Source organism: Mandrillus leucophaeus, unplaced genomic scaffold (assembly GCF_000951045.1).
Source record: "Mandrillus leucophaeus isolate KB7577 unplaced genomic scaffold, Mleu.le_1.0 Scaffold645, whole genome shotgun sequence".
Classification (NCBI taxonomy): domain Eukaryota; kingdom Metazoa; phylum Chordata; class Mammalia; order Primates; family Cercopithecidae; genus Mandrillus; species Mandrillus leucophaeus.
The window spans coordinates 306,168-324,555 of record NW_012106975.1 but is presented as its reverse complement, the minus strand read 5'-3'; the positions used below and the strand labels follow the sequence as shown (position 1 = coordinate 324,555).

Sequence of the window (18,388 nt, the reverse complement as noted above, 5' to 3'; positions counted from 1 at the left end):
GCAGTGGCGCGATCTCTGCTCACTGCAATCTCCGCCTCCCGGGTTCAAGCGATTCTCCTGCCTCGGCCTCCCGAGTAGCTGGGACTACAGGTGTGTGCCACCACGTCTGGCTAATTTTTTTGTATTAGTAGAGATGGGGTTTCACCATGTTAGCCAGGATGGTCTCGATCTCCTGACCTGATGATCCACCCGACTCGGCCTCCTAGAATGCTGGGATTACAGGCGTGAGCCACCGTGCCCAGCCTGGAACACGTATTTCTTAAAGGGACAGTTAAAGAAGAAAAGCCTAAGGAGTAGCCAGGAGTTAAATTAAGAATCTAAAATGTTTTAGAGGTCAAGGAAAAGTTTCAAAATAGAGTAGTACAGTGCTATAGTAAGGTGAAGATACAGGCTGGAAAATATCCACTGAATGTAAAAGAGGTATTCTCACCAACATCAACAATTCTGGTGTTATGTTAGCTACACAGGTCCTAATAATACAGAAATATGAAGAGTGAAGGAAAAGTAAGAACACAGGCATTGCGAATGTGTAGTAGGTAATGATTTCAAGAAGTTAGCTCTAAAGTGGAGGGGGAGAGAGAAAGAGAGGTAACTAGGAGCACACAGTGAAGGTTTCATTTTAAGATTACAGAGAAGACCTTCTAATCAATGGTTATTTCAGAAGAAAAAGGATGCTTTCATTCCTATGTAAAACTCTGGACTGCTTTTCTACACAGGCTTATGAGAGCTTGGTCCCTGATCTGAAGGTTGGAAAAACTTAGATTAAGTATTTTTCATCATTTAGTTTCATAGGTGCTGATGTACATGTTAAAACACTTTGGTCATGTTCCCATAGATTTTAGTTTCGAAACAGGAGGGCAAGCTCCTAACTTACTGATACCTCTTGAACCATTATGTCTAGTCACCACCTTTCAAAATATTTAAATTTATGAACCAAAAAAAGATTTGGGTTCACAAGCGTCTTAACACTGTTATCAAATCTGCTAATGGAGCTATGAACCATGAAACTATATAGCCTTTTAATCTATTATCTCTTCCTACCTCTATTCAATTTTATACAAAAAGATTTTAAAATCCTCAGAAGCAGGTCAATGACCATTATTAAAGATTTTAAAAGGGACAGGGGAAAAAATTTCTAATCACTTTCTTGTAGAACATTTAAGATAGGTACCAAGTAATAATTTAATACTTTAAGATTAAATAGCCCTTTTAAGTAATTTAAGGCCAATATCTCAAACAATTATTATTTCTGTATTTCAAGTAGGGAGAGTGAGGTAAAAACTCAATGGTTACAAAAGTGGTTTATACATATGTAAAAAATTATTTTAAATCACAGTAGAAATATGCATATATAGACAATTTTTATGGTTATTCAGAAGTTCATTATTCCAAAGCCCTCACACTTAATATGCTTTTGTTCTTATTTATATTATTTTCATTAGTTCTTTGATATCACTGGTAAAAGCAACTGAGCACATGCACTGCAGCTATTCTCTATTCTGTTTGGTTCATCAGATCCAAATTATTTCATTCTTGAAGTCTGAAATATTTCACAATTTGTTATTTGATATCTTAAAATTAAAGCTATGCTTTAGGCCCAGCATGGAGGCTCATGCCTGTAATCCCAGTGCTTTGGGAGGCCAAGGCAGACGTATTGATTGCTTGAGGCCAGAAGTTTAAGACCAGTAGGGGCAAGAGACCCCATCTCTACAAAAAAATTTAAGAATTAGCCAGGCATGGTAGCGCATGCCTATATAGTCCTAGCTACTCAGAAGGCTGAGGTGAGTGGATTACTTGAGCCTAAGGCTATACAGTGGCCTATGATCTTGCCACTGCACTCTATCCTGGGCCAAGAGAGACTGTGTCTAAAAAAGAAACCAATAAAAACATCAAGAACAAAATAAAGCTATACTTTAATTTTAGAGACCATTAAAATAGTAGGTATATTTTTATTCAAAATACTCCTAATTTCAAAAGAGAAGCCTGAATTCTTACAAGTTAAATTATGGACACGGGTAGACACAGTAAAAAAACCAAAACTATAAGTTAATAATACCTGTTGTTTTAACCATTTTTAGAGTCCATCTTCTACTAAAAAGCAGAACTTTCATTAAGAAAAAAGTATTACCATGATCTTTATGTGCAGTAAATAATTTGGGACATAGTTAAATTGTCAGACACATAAAACGAGTCACCAAACCTATAGATAATGAAAAACTGGCTTCCCAAGTTCAGTTCTCAAGGTATGGTTACTATATAAACATACAGAAATTTCTCATAATTTTCAATTTTCATAGTTCTAGCTTTACTTGTGAACAAATGTTAAATCAGACATGAACTGTTATATAGCTACAGGATAAGACTCTAAAAAAGAAAACTAAAATAAGTTCATCACTGAGTTTGTAAAATGTTAGCCTATTTCAGAATATAAGAAGTTTTCCTCTTACCTACTACAAACATGATCTATAAGCAGAGACACAGAATCTAGATTATTATCAAGTTTGGTATTGTGATATAGGCACCGATCCCTTTGTAGTTCCACCGCCTGCCGCAGGAGAGTCTGTAAACGCCGTGGGGGAAGCATCACTGATGGTGGTAAATACGCTTTAATAGAAGATATTTTAAAAAAGAGAAATAATAATAAACTGTAAACTTTTATTTAAGACATTTGCTCATCTTCTGCTGTACTTGTTCCTACCCCAATAGTATCTACTCCTTAAATAGAGAAGTTCTGGGTTATGTGATATGTAAGCTTTACCAATATTTGTCAGCAGCAATAGTTATGTTGCTCATAGAATTGGATATACTTGGGTGGGAGGGGTTTATTTTGTATGTGGACTTTCTAGGGGCAGGGAGAGGTAAGCGGGGAATAACAACAACAAAATGAAGAAAAAGAAGACAACAATGAAAAGAGTATCAGATAATTATCATGTACCAGAAGGAGACCAGGTATAAGTAAAATCTCCACTTAACAAAGAGCAAAATTTTGGAAAATGCTGCAGCAGGTCAAGCTCTAGTTCCCATCAAACTGCTCTAAAAATCGCTTTTTGGCCTTTTGGCTAAGATCAAGTACAAATTACTTCAAATGTCAAAGATACTGTGTGAATTCACGCAGTAACTGGTGTTTTGATATCAGTATCAACCTATTGCAGTCCTTGAATGCCTTATACCTCCCCAAATGCATGGCTTTGTGATTCTTAGGATCGTCACTGTCATCTCAACATCAAAATTATAGAATCATATAATTTTCAGAGAGAACAACATATTTTACATATAAATACAGCAAAAATGAAACCCGCATTACAATCTAGAATAAACATAACATGGTTGGGGAAGAATGAAACAATTTACCTAAAGAAACCTGGGCCTTACTGTTGAAATCAAAATCTTTAAAGCACTTGTGACTTAAAACTGTGGTTTACATATTTTTTTCTCTAAACACAGCACTTTTCCCCCAAACAAAATCTTAAGGGGGGGGGGCATCACCACATAATACAAATGAAAGAAGGGCTGCTCTGGGACCAGTGCCCTTTCACTGACTCCTGAGGTTAGCTTCTTAGACTCCATGACAGAGTCTGAAAAAATGGATTCTCCCTCTTCTAACCACTCAATAAAAGTATGTCTAGATATGTCTTCCTAATTGATCACTGTATCCATTCATAATCTAAGAGAAAACACAGAAACATAAAAAATTAAGACTCTTACTCTGAAGTTTGTCCAATAGTTTAGATCGGGAAGCTGTCCCTTTGCCTTCCCATTCTGCTTTTGCACGTAGGTCTTCTGCATGGCTACACATCAGATACCTAAAAATACAACAGAGAAAGCAACCAATATCAAACCCATTTCTTTGAAATAAATATAATTGAAAAGTATTGACCATCTGGCTATCTGCTTCTTACTAATATATATCAAGAAATTTCTACAGTGGACTCAATTCATTAATATAATCTGGCACCTGCATATAATTACTAAAATGTAAGTAACAACACCTAAATATATATTACCTACTAACAGAACATATTCTTATGCTATTGTTATATATTATATATATGGCTCTTACTGTGCAGGTTCTGTTATAGCACTCAACACATATTACTTCCTTTAATGTTTATAACAACCCTGTAAGCACTATTATTACTCTATTTTTATAAATGAGGAAACCAAGGCACAGAAAGCTTAAGTAACTGGCCTAGGGTTAAGAGGCAAAGCGGGAATATAAACTCAGGCATTCTAGCTGTAGAACTTGCTCTTAAGCACTAGGCTAACTTAACTACTTCTGAAGAGTAAAATAAAACCCAAAGAACATACCTTCAAGACTTTATAATAAACATCATTCAAGAAATAGTATAACTGGATAATCATTCTTGTGTCATCTTGTGAAAGATATTGAGATCCCAGAGCACAAAACTGGGGAACTGTTTTATTGCTCACTGTATGTACAGAAGGTGGAATAAAAGCTAAAGTTCATAGATTCTGGAGAATACATGAGGGCCCCCTGCTGGGAGTGTGACCCTGACCTGGTTTTGGCTCTTCCCAGAAGAACGCGCTTTGAAAGTAAAAGTAGTGAAGGTATTATTCAAACATGGAGATTAGACCTGGCAAGTAACTCTCCTGCTATTTTGTCTCATGCTCTGCCAGACAAATCTCTTCTTTTCACTTGTAAAAAGAATATTAAATAGGGTAATGAGGATTCTTGAAGATGAAGCATATTAAGTACTTAGTCTACTACCTGCTATACCTCTCAGTTAACATTAGTATCACTCCCTCCCTTTCTTAACTGCATAAAGCATATTTCGTTTAGAATCTAAATGACTTAATAGTCTCTTCCCAAACAGCAGAACTACTTCTCGTTATTTACTACATAAATAGTGCTTTAGCTGATCAAAAAAACTTAATAATGTAAGTAATTATGCTGTTGTGAATATTTTGTTTCTAAAATAACTTCTTTCGGGCAAAGTTTATTATCAATAATTATTTTAAAATGTTTATTTTTAAATGTTTTTAAAAATGACTTACAATTGCTTCTATGTCCTTGTGAAAATACACATTAAAAGCTTCAAATGAATTTCTGTTTACAGAAAGTCACATGGTATAACTAAAAGGACATTGGACTGAGGAGGAGAAACTCTAGGTTCTGATCCCAGTTCCACATCTTGCCACCTTCGAACCATTTCCTTAGGTAAAAAACTCAGGGTTTGCGTGAGAATAAAACCCATGTGACTAAATTATATGTTCTGACACAAGAGCAGGAAAAAAATCATGTGAATGATATTCTGATGACAAAGAACTCAGATACTGCATTAAAAATGTAATCAGCACGCCTGTAATCCCAGCACTTTGGGAGGTGAGGCAGGCGATAACTTGAGGTCAGGAGTCCGAGACTAGCCTTGCCAACACGGTGAAATGCCATCTCTACTAAAAATACAAAAAAAAAATATTAGCTGGGCATGGTGGCACACACCTGTAATCACAGCTACTTGGGAGGCTGAGGCAGAATTGCTTGAACCAGGGAGGTGGAGGCTGCAGTGAGCCAAGATTGTGCCACTGCACTCTAGCCTGGGTAATGGAATGAGACTCTGTCTCAAAAAAAAAAAAAAAAAAAAAAAGGTAATCAGAACAAGATAATTTGTCAGCTACCATACCAAAACATCTAGCAGGCCACGTGTGGTGGCTCATGCCTGTAAACCTAGCACTTTGGGAAGCCAAGGTGGAAGGACTGCTTGGGCATGAGTTCAAGACCAGTCTAAGCAACATAGCCAGACTCCATCTCAAACAACAAACAAAAAACCTGTAGAATTTACTGTTACAAGATGTGATAGTGGGTAAGACCAATGACTTTGGAATCAGTCAAACCAGGCTTTGAGAACTGCTTTCTGAATTATTAGCTTTACATTGTGCTGGCTACTTAACTTCTTTGAGGCTCAGTTTCCCTACATGCAAGGAATGGGCCCTTATCTTGGGCCCATTCTTTTGTCCATCATTTTGTATTTACAAACTCATGTGTCACATATTTGTTCTTGATGCTGGAGCCGTATCATACAGTGAAATATGCTATAAAGAAAAAAATTAAAAACAGAGTAATGTGATGAGAACACCCAGTGGGTAATCTTGGGAGAAGATGATGCTTGGGTTGGGAACTAAACAAGGAGTACCCAGCTATGCAAAGACTGGGGAACATACATTTCAGATGGAGAGGACAAGCAGTGCAAATGCCTTAAGGGGTGACAAGTTAAGGAACAGAAAGAGCACAAGTGTCACTATACAGTAATGAAAAAAGAAAATGATGGCAGAAAAGGATCAGGGTTTTTGTGGCCTTGCACAGAGATTTTGGGTTTTAAGACTGCTGGAGAGCCAGTGGTAAGGGAATGAAGACTTCATTTATGGTTTTGCTTATTTGTCTGGCTGCTATGTGAAATACGCATTGTTAAGAAATCAAGAGTGAAGCCGGGTACAGTGGCTCACACCTATAATCCCAGCGCTTTGGAAGGCTGAAGCAGGTGGATCACCTGAGGTCAGAAGTTCGAGACCAGCCTGGCCAACATGGTGAGACCCCATCTCTACTAAAAATACTAAATTAGCTGGGTGTGGTGGCACATGCCTACAATCCCAGCTACTCAGGAGGCAACGTTGAAGAATCACTTGAACCCGGGAGGTGAAGGTTGCAGTGAGCTGAGATTGTACCATTGCACTCCAGCCTGGGCGAAAACAGTGAAACTCTGTCTCAAAAAAAAAAAAGAAAAGAAAAAAATTAAGAGTGAAGACAATGTAACTAGGTGGGAAGCTACTATAATATTCTAGCAGAGATGTCCATGGCTTAACTAGGCTAGAAACTGTGGAGATTCAGAGAAATGAAAATTTGAGATGTTTCAGAATTAGGCCATACATGTCAAAGTTAAAAGATAAAGAAAAAGCAGTATAAGGCTTAAGTTTTTCCCTTCAGCAACTGGGTTGAAGATCTTGCGATATGCTAGAAGTGGCACAGGTCTGTAGGGGTTAAATTTATTCCTGAATTATTCTTTTTTTATACTAGTGTAAATAACACTGTTTTCTTAATTCAATTTTTTAAATTATTCATTGTTAGATTTTAGAAATACCATTATTCTTGTGTATTGATCTTGTGTCCCACAACCTTGCTGAACTTGCCTATTAGTTCTAAGAGTTTTTTAGTGGATTCCTTAAATTTTCTTTATATAAAATCATGACATCTTTGAATGGAGATAGTTTTACTTTTTCCTTTTCAACCTTTTATTCCTTTTTCTTGACTAATTTCCCTGGCTAGAACCTCCAATACAATGTTGAACAGACATAGCAAGAGTAGACATCATTGTCCTATTCTTGATCACAAGGAGAGAGGTTTCAGTCTTTCATTGCCAGCACTGTGAATTTTCATTAATGCCCTTTATTCGGTCAAGGAAGTTCCTTTCTATTCCTAGTTTGTTGAGTGTATTTATCATGAAGGGGTGAATCCAGAATTTTGTTTTGAGGCTGGGTGCGGTGGCTCATGCCTTTTAATCCCAGCACCTTGGGAGGCTGAAGTAGGTGGATCGCTTAAGGTTAGGAGGAGTTCAAGGCCAGCCTGGGCAACATAGCAAGACCTGTCTCTACAAAAAATGAAAAAATTAGCCACACGTGGTGGTGCATGCCTGAAATCCTACCTACTTAGGAGGGTGAGGCAGGAGGATGGCTTGAGTCCAGAAACTGGAGGCAGCAGTGATCTAGGATTGTGCCACTGCACTCCAGCCTCATAAAACTGAGACATCTATTAAACATCCAAGTGGAGAATGTCAGGTATGCCACTAGATATATACATTGGGACTTCAGATAAGAAAGTAAATTTAAGAGTCACCGGTATACAGACAGTATGTGAAGGCATGGTATAGAATGAGATTACCTAAAAAGAATATGTAGATAGAGAATAAAAAGGAGGCCCAGGATCAAACCTTTGGGTAATCTAACATTATAAGGATTAATGTGGCCAGGTACAGTGACTCATGCACTGTGGGAAGATCACAGGAGTTTGAGACCACACTGGACAACATAGTGAGACCCTGTCTCTACCCTTCATACCCCAAAAAAGGACTGATGTTGATGTGAGGATTAAATGAGGTTGTTTATGTGAAAAGCTTAGCAAGGACCTGGCACATGACAAGTATTCACTTAAAAAGTTAGTGTGCACCAATACTGGAAATGTCGTTGTTTACCATGATCCATATCATAAGATTTTTATTTTGTTTTTAACTACAAGAGCTGCCCTTGGAATGTAATTGGGTTTTCATAGAAGATTTTAAAATAGCATTTCACAGGCAATACATATTTTCTTCTCCCTTTCACCCACTTAAATATATCTCTACCCTAATCTGAAGTTTTCTAGGATGACCAAAATAGTTCATCCACACAGGAGTGAGTTTACCTAGATAAATATCTAAGAATTTAGCAATAATCAAGTATTTATATTTTGGAAAAATGTTAAATAAATATAACTTTGGCCCTCCATTAACCTGAGTTCAAGAACACAGTTTCCTTACCCACTAAGAACATGAATGCGCTCTGTATTGTATTTCAGCGGCGTCAATTCACAGCGTAGAACTTGCAGTGCCTCCAGGACTTTGCCATCCTCCAGGTATTCTAGGTACTTCTGCTGCAGCAGCAAAAACTTCATCCTCTGACATGACAGAAAGCAGCAGTCAGGGGAAAAAAGTTGATGGAAGTTTCAGAAAATGTTTGTGCCTAAACAGAACAGTAGAAACCATTCTACTATGCCCTTTGAAATAACTTTTTATAAAGCTTCAAGATGACTCAAAATAGTTTAGTAGAGCCATAGTAGATTAAATGCGACTTTGCTCAATTCCACATCTTACTAAAACTCTGCTTTGAACAAATAATCTCAAATCAGACTAGATCATTAGTGACCGAAGTATCAGCCTTGGAAAAAATGAATTCTCCTCTCAAAGCAATTTCCTAGAATTTTAGTTCTTGTATAAAAAATTAGAACGATTCCAAGTACTTGAAATTCGCTTTTTAAAAAGTATGACTTTATAACTAGGGCATTGGGGGGTTTTATGCAACAAGTTTTGAGAAGATTAGAGAAAAAAACAGTAAATGAACTATTTAAGTCACAATGTGAAAGAGGGACTAAGTAGACCAGAAAGCAGAACTACAAACACCCAGGAGAAGCAGAAAAGTGTCTTATTTTGGCTTATCAAAGGTTAAGAGCTGTCCAACAAATGGACTACAAGTTGGTATGCAAAGTACTGAGATTTCTATGACTAACGTGGCCAAGCACAAGCTTGATGCACTCACTCTCTTCTAGGCAGCTATTCAGGGATGTCTACATTAGATGGTTGAACTTAAAGGTTTTTAAAAAGATTCTTTATTGGTACTTGTGTATTTCTGACAATCTGATCACTAATGCATTTAAAAATGAAGAACAGGAAATTATTATTAGCTCTTTTCTCCCCTAAACCAATAACCATTTTCTAGCTTTACTGTGAGACACTTTCATATTTAGTTTTTTTCCTGAACCGTGTTTTTGACTTTAATACTTTTAAATGCTACTTTATTATTTTACTTTTAACATGGTCACAATCTTAGCAGTTTTTTATAAGAGAAAAGGGATGTTTATAAATATCATTTCAAAACTTCTTTTAAACCTTAAACCTAATTAAGGACCACAGCTTGGAGGGACCTTTTCATCATTATTTGGTACTTGTGGAGCTTGAGCAAGTCAATTGATGTAAACAGAAAAGTCGTAGGTAGAGAATGTTAGTTATATTCAGAGACTCCAAGGAATACAGTGGTAAAGATCTCAAGCCCACTTAAAATTAAAACTTAAAGTACAATTTTTCTTGTTTGTAAGATGCTTTTTTTCTTTTCTGAGACAGAGTCTCACTGTGGTCCAGGCTGGAGTACAGTGGTGCCATCTCGGCTTACTGTAACCTCTGCCTCCTGGGTTCACACGATTCTCCTGCCTCAGCCTCCCAAGTAGCTGGGATTATAGGCACCCGCCACCGCACCCAGCTAATTTTTGTATTTTCAGTAGAGACAGGGTTTCGTCATGTTGGCCAGGCTGGTCTCGAACTCCTGACCTCAAGTGATCTGCCCACCTTGGCCTCCCAAAGTGCTGGGATTACAGGCATGAGCCACACTGCACCTGGCCCAAAATGCTTACTTTAAAACCATAAAAAAGTACACTGCTGTCACGAAATGCTATGGAGAAATTACCATTTATTTGTAGAATTAACAGTGTAATAAACTGCTCTACAAGATTTTCTATCAAGGAGTATTTGGAAGAGAGATATAAATTATAAGCTTATAAAAGTGGTTTCTAGAGAAAGCAAGCAATAATAAACCCTCTCATATAAGTTAGGCATGTATTTCAATACATCCTTTATAAGATACATTGCTTATGCTTGATACAAAGCTCATCTTAAATATATGGCTAAGGAACAGAAAAAAATTCAAACCAAGACACTCCTGTAACTCTAGGAAAATTACACTTAACAAATTTTACATATAAATTTAGAATGACTAATGAATGTTTCAGAAATACATTAATTACCAAGATGCCCTGAAAAGTACATTACTACACATATAGCCTGAAGTTAACCTATATTAAATGAAAAAGCTTTGACATTCATCTGGTCACAGAAAGCAAAAACTAAACAATGCAAAAAAAAAAAAAAACCTAAAAATAAAAAAATGTTATGTTTGAAGTTATTCTGGATATTTGCACCATTTTAGCTTCTGGAAAAAATGCAACTATGAAATGAAGACCTCATATATTTTCATTTGTCAATATAATGTTAAAAGTTTCATTCCACTAGGTGTGGTGGCTCACGCCTGTAATCCCAGCACTTGGGGAGGCCGAGGCGGATGAGCCTGACAAACATGGTGAAACCCCGTCTCTACTAAAAAAAAAAAAAAAAAAAAATACAAAAAAATTAGCTGGGTGTGGTGGCGGGCGCCTGTAATCCCAGCTTGCTGGGAGGCTGAGGCAGGAGAATTGCTTGAAACCGGAAGGCGGAGGTTGCAGTGAGCCGAGATTGTGCCACTGTGCTCTAGCCTGGGCAACGAAAGCAAAACTCTGTCCCAAAAAAAAAAAGTTTCATTCCATTTTGTGGTATTTTTAAAATTCAAACTTGAAAATCATATTCAGTTGCAGAACTTTTTCATTTAAATGCCACATGGAACTGGCCAGAGCATGTGACATAATTTCTTCACTAAATTTTCTTAGTAATTGGGAATTGAGGGACTTAAAAAAAAATTTCAGGGCAAGTTTTTTATTTACTTAATATTTATATATTTTTTGGTATTAATCATTAGGTTCCTATGCCCATCCCTCCCCCATTCCAATGTGTGTAGGGACAGTGCCCAAAGTGCTGTTTCCCCCTTATTTTCCCACCAAGATCTTGATACAACGTTACTCTCTTTCTATGGGGCAGAGGTGGGGCAGGAGAGCAGAGAAAGGCTGACTAAAACTCTGAGAGAAGCCAATATAAACACATATTTCTGTATATACAGAGAATGCTATAAAAGTAGCACAAGAGCATTTCTCTCTGAGTCATTTTATCCAGATCAAGACCAAGAATATTCTCAAACAGATATCAAATCCTGGTATTGTGCATGGCAACTAACATGCTGCTGGCCAAGCACAGCTAGAGATTTGAGAGAAAATGTTTATTCTCCAAAAAATCAGTTGAAGTATTTGACACATATGATAAGGGTGGGGAGTAAAACTGTATTTTACCTCCCAAAATTTAAAGCACAAAAATGTAAATATAACCTCAAGAAAGCAAAAACCCTATAATTAACAAATAATGCTAAATACTGAAAACACTGTAAAAATCAGACAAAATTAAAGCTTGCTGAGATGGGGACAGGGCTCCACTAATGTTTATGTTTAAAACAAATCTTGAAGAAATAAAGATAGAAAAGTATTAGGAAAATACACTCTCCTTTAGCTCTCCCCAGCTCCCAACTAGACCTCTTAAGAGATTATTTGTGGTCTCTAATGATTTTTCACCATCTCTGGGCCCAGCAAGATCTCCTTCTCCATTTTAATATCTAATAAATTTGAAATTGTTAAGTGACTAGGATAGCTTGAATGATAGTTTCACACTGTAAATTCTGCGGTTGCTACCCTAGTCCACCCAATACTGAATTGCTTTATCCCTTCCTTTGCTCCCATATGATTAAACTGAACTCAACATGAAAGAAAAACCCAGAAATGATACTCAGAAAGTTTGGTTCTCCAGGGTGGCCTCCTAGCTAATTCAGTAGTGATTCTAACTCTGGAGTAAGGTTATAACCAAATCTTATCAATTAAATCATGATTTCTCAGAGAAAAGGGGAAACAAATTATATCTAAACTTGGCTCTCAAAACTCCTACTTGACTTTAAAATATACTAGTTAATTATAGATGCCAATTTTTGTTAAGCATATTTCCATTACATTAAAAAATAACCAAATATTTCTAGACATAAAAAAAGTTTTCTATTATTGGTCTCGTATACCCATCCAAATTGCCCAGAAATGGCTAAGTATACTTGAATCCAAACTAAAAAATGCTGATTTGGCCAGGCACGGTGGCTCACGCCTGTAATCCTGGCACTCTGCGATGCTGAGGCGGGTGGATCACCTGAGGTCAGGAGTTCGAGACCAGCCTGGCCAACACGGTGAAACCCCGTCCCTACTAAAAATACAAAAAAAATTAGCCGGGCGTGGTGATGGACACCTGTAATTCCAGCTACTTGGGAGGCTGAGACTGGAGAATCTCTTGAACCCGGGAGGGAGAGGTTGCGGTGAGGTGAGATCACGCCATTGCACTCCAGTCTGGCCAATAAGAGAGAAACTCAGTCTCAAAAAAAAAAAAAAAAAAAAAAAAGATCCATGAGAGCAACTTCTGCCATTCCCAGTACCATTTAACTGGAAACCATTTAAACGGCTGGGTGCGGTGGCTCACACCTGTAATCCCAGCACTTTGGGAGGCTGAGGCAGGCGGATCACAAGGTCAGGAGTTCGAGACCAGCTTGGCCAATATGGTGAAACCCTGTCTGTACTAAAAATACAAAAATTAGCTGGGCATGACGGCGTGCGCCTGTAGTCCCAGCTGTTTCGGAGGCTGAGGCAGAAGAATCACTTGAACCTGGGAGGCGGAGGTTGCTGTGAGCCGAGATCACGCCACTGCACCCCAGCCTGGGCGACAGAGTGAGACTCTGTCTCAAACAAACAAACAACAACAACAACAAAACAAAGGGAGTAGGCTGTAGGGAGAGTGGACTGGGTCAATGAAAACATTCACGCTTAAAAAATGAAGTACAATTTTAGTCTAGACTAAGCCATCAATGTGCCTGGGTATACAATTAAAATAATTATGTTTAAAGAAACCCTAATAGTTGTCTCCTAAGATATTATTACAAATTTAAGCTTATATTAGATTCTCTTCTGGAGATGCGATGAACGAGAAAAGTAAATTTAAACAAAAGTAAAGTAAAATTAAAAGTAAATTTAGAGAGATGAAAAGCAACTTCAAAAAATGCTGAAATGAATCTTTAAAAGCAATTGATTCATCAATGCTTAAAGTGAGATAAAAGTTGGAACCCCTTTCTTTGTATAAATACCTAAACAGTTTGATGGCATGAGACTCAGCCAGAGATTTAATCTCCATTTTTTTATTAGATCCTAGAATGTTCTACAGACTCAACAGACTGTAAAAAGAAAGGATTCCTCCTTATTATCTATAACTATCTTTCTTCAGTTTACATGTTGCCTCTAATGAAGGTTTCTAATGCGACAGTCATAACTGACATCCAATACAGAACTCTCAAATTACTATAAATAAGAAAAAAATAGGAAGTAAGCCTATTAAATTTTTTACCACTAAATTACAGATATAATTTGGGTGAAGTTTAAACAACCTCCAAGAAATCACACACATTTTAAAACAGTCCACTGGCAAGCTCTTTATTGTCAACACACAAGTAGTGCTAACTTGCCCAATGGGAAAGCAACCTTAATTCTTACTTTGGCCATTTTACTGTCTTTATTTTAGCTCATTCAGTCAGAAGCAAAAATTTATGAAGCACTGCTCAATAAAATGTACTTGGGTATTTTTTTTTTAAACCCCAAACACACCAGTTGAGGACACTTTAGTTAATGAAAAATTTCCAATCCCTTTGAATATACATGTTTAACTATTTTAACTTCTGTTTTTATTTTTAAATTTTACTACAGATTTTATAAGTTAATTTATTACCAATCATCTTACTCAACAGTAGTTTAAAATTTTTAGTATTTTAGGTATTTAATGAAAGAATAAAAATAATACACTACATCATCAATTTAAACGAATTTGTATTTGTTCTTGCTTGTCTGCTCCTTTAATTCACCTGAAGCCCATTTCTCTAGGATTATATTATTGTGTAGAATTACATTGAGTTTGAAAACTCTTTTGTAACAAGATTTCAAAAAAAAACACACAAGGCCCAATTTTTATAGAAAGAGACAGAAAAGATTAATGTTTGACCCAATTTTTAAAAAATCAAAATGTAATAGTCATTTACTAATATTTAACAAACAGCTGGTTTCTCTACTTCACTTCCTATTTGCCTTCTTTCTCTCCCCACCCCCAGACAGGAAACTGCTTTTGACAACAAATGAATCAGCTAGAAGTTAAAAAGCCAGCAGCTAGCAGCTGATTCTTCATGGTTTCCAAACTCCAGCACTTAGAAAAACCTTATTTCCTCTCTCCCTCACCACCATCTACTGAAGAATTAAAGCCCATAAGTCTAAAAGATTCATTAAGATTTATGAAAGAGACTAACAGGTTAAACTACTAAATTGATCTTGTCAGGGAAATAAGGCCAGTAAGCAGGGCCTAATGGTCAAATCTGCATACAAACCCTCCACCAGAGTGATACATATTATACAAACTTTGACACTGTCAATTCACACAACTGGAATGCAAGAATGGAAAATGGCCAGCACACCAACGGAGTTGGCTTGAATTAACTATAATTCCCAAAGATTAAAAAAAGATAACGTATCAGCTTCTTAAGGCTGTATGGATATACACACACCCAAACACATTTTCTCTTTAACCAGCACATTCAGTATTTTAAGTAACATAATAAAAGTATAATTTATCTTTAACTCTATAAACATAAAACTCCTATTAGTAGCACTGAAAGCATGAAGAGCTTTCAATATATTTTTTGTAGAGCTTAATTTATAAAGTTCAAATGACACATTTACTATGTATGATTTTAAAGATATAAAATTCATACTTTAAAACATTATACTCATCCTAGTTCACAAATTATATGAAATTTAACTACTTTTAGGCCTTTTTTTTAATAAGAGGCAGAGGCCTAGAGTTATCAATAACCTTTAAAATAAGCATAAATGTGAAACTAAGAACAAAAGTGTATTTACCACAATTATTCCCAACAACGTTTGAGAGATTTCAAGTGCGCCTCTTACCACAATAGCATGAGGAGAATGCACTAAAGGCTTTAGTTCATTCAGGTCATTTTCTGCCTGTAAAAATTGGTATAAAAGAAAAACAGAAATGTCACAAAATGCATATCAAATCTGTAATTTTAGCAGCAGTCACACAGCTCTATATGCCCTACTTTACCTTATCCCAGTCTCCTTCCATGACATGATTTCGGAATTTGGTAGCAGAAGGATGTTCTAAACGACATCCTGACTCTTGCATGAGGAGATCAACAGTCTGGCTGCAGGAGAGATACAGTGTAAAACAGACCTGACCAACTTTAGGGTTTTAATCTTCCAAATAAACTAATGTCCATGAAAACAGATGCAAAATTTTTAAGCTAGCCTCATGATGAAGAAAAAAATAGCTTTCATGTGCCTGGTTAAACAAACTTTATTTAAAACTGACACCTACATTTCTTCCTAGTCAAGTTAAAAACCTTTCTTGAAACCAGAATCAATATAAGTTCTTCCTAGTGTGCCATTTGATGCCTCAATTTAATGTATAAAGTATAAGATTTTTAAAAATGTGCTGTAACCAACTAGTCAAATAAATGAAAAACCAGGATCTACATACTACGTTACTACATTTTTAAAGATCAAAATTATTAGCTTCACACGGTGACACAGACGACCAGTGTCAGTTAAGAGCTTATATATCCAGGTATTATATTGCATAGAAATTCTACTAGGTCAATCTTTAAAATTAAAATAAATCCAGCATCAAAAACCATTCCCTTTCTCTCTATACTAAAAATAGCAAATTTACTATGGTGTAGGTTCCAAACAGTCACGAGTTATTTCCTCCTGCTGCTGTCAGCTTGCTTCTTGTCTCAGTAATATGTTCTGTTAGCATTTACAAAATCTGTTTTCATACTAATCCTTTTCCCTAGGGAATAAAGTGACTTCTTCCTACCACATATTTGTCTTTGAGCACTTAAAAGATTCATCAACTGTATTTTCTTCCCTCGTGTATTCTGGTATCTAAGAACCTTCATTTATCAGTCTTGTATTTTTTGTGCTTATGTTTCAATGCTTTCTTAATTCAGCTTTAAAACTTAATTTTTAGCTAAACAGTGCAACGATCTGCCTGAAAACCAAAATACTTATGTCACTTTTAAAAAGTTCTGTTCTCCTCCCCACTCCCCAAGAAATCCATAAATGCAAAAGTACACATCGGCTAGCCTGAGAGCTTAATCTACACTCTGAATGTAGGAAACTGACTGCTGCTGCACGTCCTCCCCCCCACCATTTCATTCTGACTCTGCCTCTTGCACCTCCTTCATCAGACACTCCCACCAATCCTACCTTCTACCCCCTTAGTTTTTCTTTGTGTGTATACAAAACGGTGTTTTTTGTCCAAGGTCGCTGTCTACCCTCACCCTATGTTAGGTATACAAGGCCACCTAAATTGTATTTGAAAACAAATGATTCACCAGATCAGATGTCCCCTTTTCAGAGGCGATCATCTTCTTGGTATTAAACTGAGATTTCAGACTAGTTAGGGTTAGATCTCTTGTACACACACACAAGGGCCTTTAAACGACATCAACACTGTATCTTCATTATTCCCATCAGATTTATTCAACAACCTCTTTCCAAATGATCCCAGCCCCTCCGTTCCCATAAACACTTGTAGGTGATTGTCTTTCCTGATTGGTAGTTTGCTTGGGTTGTTGTCTGCCACGGTTGGGGGTGGGGAGGTGTCCCACAAAGATGCCTCCAAGATACACTTGAAAAACAAATCCTCCAAGGTTCATTATTTCCACCAGCTCTAATCCACCCCTCCCCCAACACAGAGAGGCACACTCCCGCATCTGTCTTTATTGACAGACAATTAAGCTCTGAAGGTGCGTGGGGAGAAGTCATTCTTTGGGTTTCTCCTACCCCTTCCTAACCCCTCAACCGCCTGTCTCGTCTCACAATTTGTTAGACTGATTAATTCTCCCCTATTTCCTTTCAGGTCCGCTCCTCCTCCCCGGTCGGCCTGTCTGAGCCGCGTCCTCCTGTGTACTGGGCCCTGCGTGCCCAGCACTCATTCTCTTTAACCGAGCTCTTTCAAGCCCCCCTCCCCTCCTTCCTCTACCCCCCTGGAGCCTCCGTCCCTCGGTCTGTCCATCACCAGCTGCCGGTAAGGGATACTTACTTGAGCCCTAAGCCATTCAAGTGCTGTCCTATTAGCCTAATGACATCCTCATCTGACTGGGAGAGCCGCTTCTTCTTCTTGAGGCTGCTGCCCAGTTCTGGGGTGGCCAAGGAAGAGGAGGCGGCGGTGGTGGCGGAGGCAGCTGCGACGGTGGCTGAGGATGCGGCGGCCGCCCCGCCGGGAACCCCGTTATTGACATTCAGGCTGTTGCTATTGTTGCTGGCGGCGGAGGGGGCGGAAGGCAGAAGCCCATTGGCGTGGGCCAGGTCCCCCGCGGACGACGACGACGAGGGGGACGACTCCCCGTTCTGAGCAGACAGGCAGGCGAGTTCCGGGGTCTGTCCCTGGCCCCCGCCGCCCCCTCCTCCTCCGCCGCCGCCGCCGCCACCTCCTCCTCCTCCTCCTGCCCCGTTGGCCTGCATGATGCTGCCGCTGACCAGGCTGTGGCCGCTACTTCGGTGGGAGACAGCAGCGGCGGCGGGAGGGGCAGCAGCCGGGGGGAGTCCCACCACTACCACCACGGAGGAGGAGGAGGAGGAGGAGGACGACGACGAGGACGACGAGGACGGAGGGGAGAGGCCTGCTCTGCCTGCCGAAGCCCCGGGCTCTCCTGCTCCCTCCGCCGCCGAGGCTCGGGGTTTCTTCCGCGGGGGCGGGGAGGCTCCGCCGGTGTCCGAGTCGGAGGAGGAGGAAGCGGAGGCCAGAGTTTCCTCGCCGAGAGAGGCCGTGGTGGGAAGCCGGTGGGG

At 38.5% G+C, this 18,388-nt stretch overlaps 1 protein-coding gene across 2 annotated transcripts in view; it reads right to left on the bottom strand.

Moving 5' to 3' along the window:
* The window catches only part of WDR26 (WD repeat domain 26), a 48,727-nt gene extending 30,345 nt beyond the window's left edge, over positions 1–18,382 (bottom strand). The window contains exons 1-6 of one of the 2 annotated variants that reach the window (XM_012000971.1): positions 17,643–18,382; positions 15,639–15,738; positions 15,434–15,538; positions 8,526–8,662; positions 3,706–3,803; positions 2,448–2,604 (exon numbers count right to left, since the gene is read on the bottom strand). In XM_012000971.1, coding sequence (XP_011856361.1) covers positions 2,448–2,604; positions 3,706–3,803; positions 8,526–8,662; positions 15,434–15,538; positions 15,639–15,738; positions 17,643–18,064 — 1,019 coding nt within the window. In that variant the 5' untranslated portion in view covers positions 18,065–18,382. The remainder of the gene's footprint in view (positions 1–2,447; positions 2,605–3,705; positions 3,804–8,525; positions 8,663–15,433; positions 15,539–15,638; positions 15,739–17,642) is intronic. The other variant, XM_012000972.1, reaches the window with a different exon arrangement.
* Between the last annotated feature and the right edge of the window lie 6 nt (positions 18,383–18,388).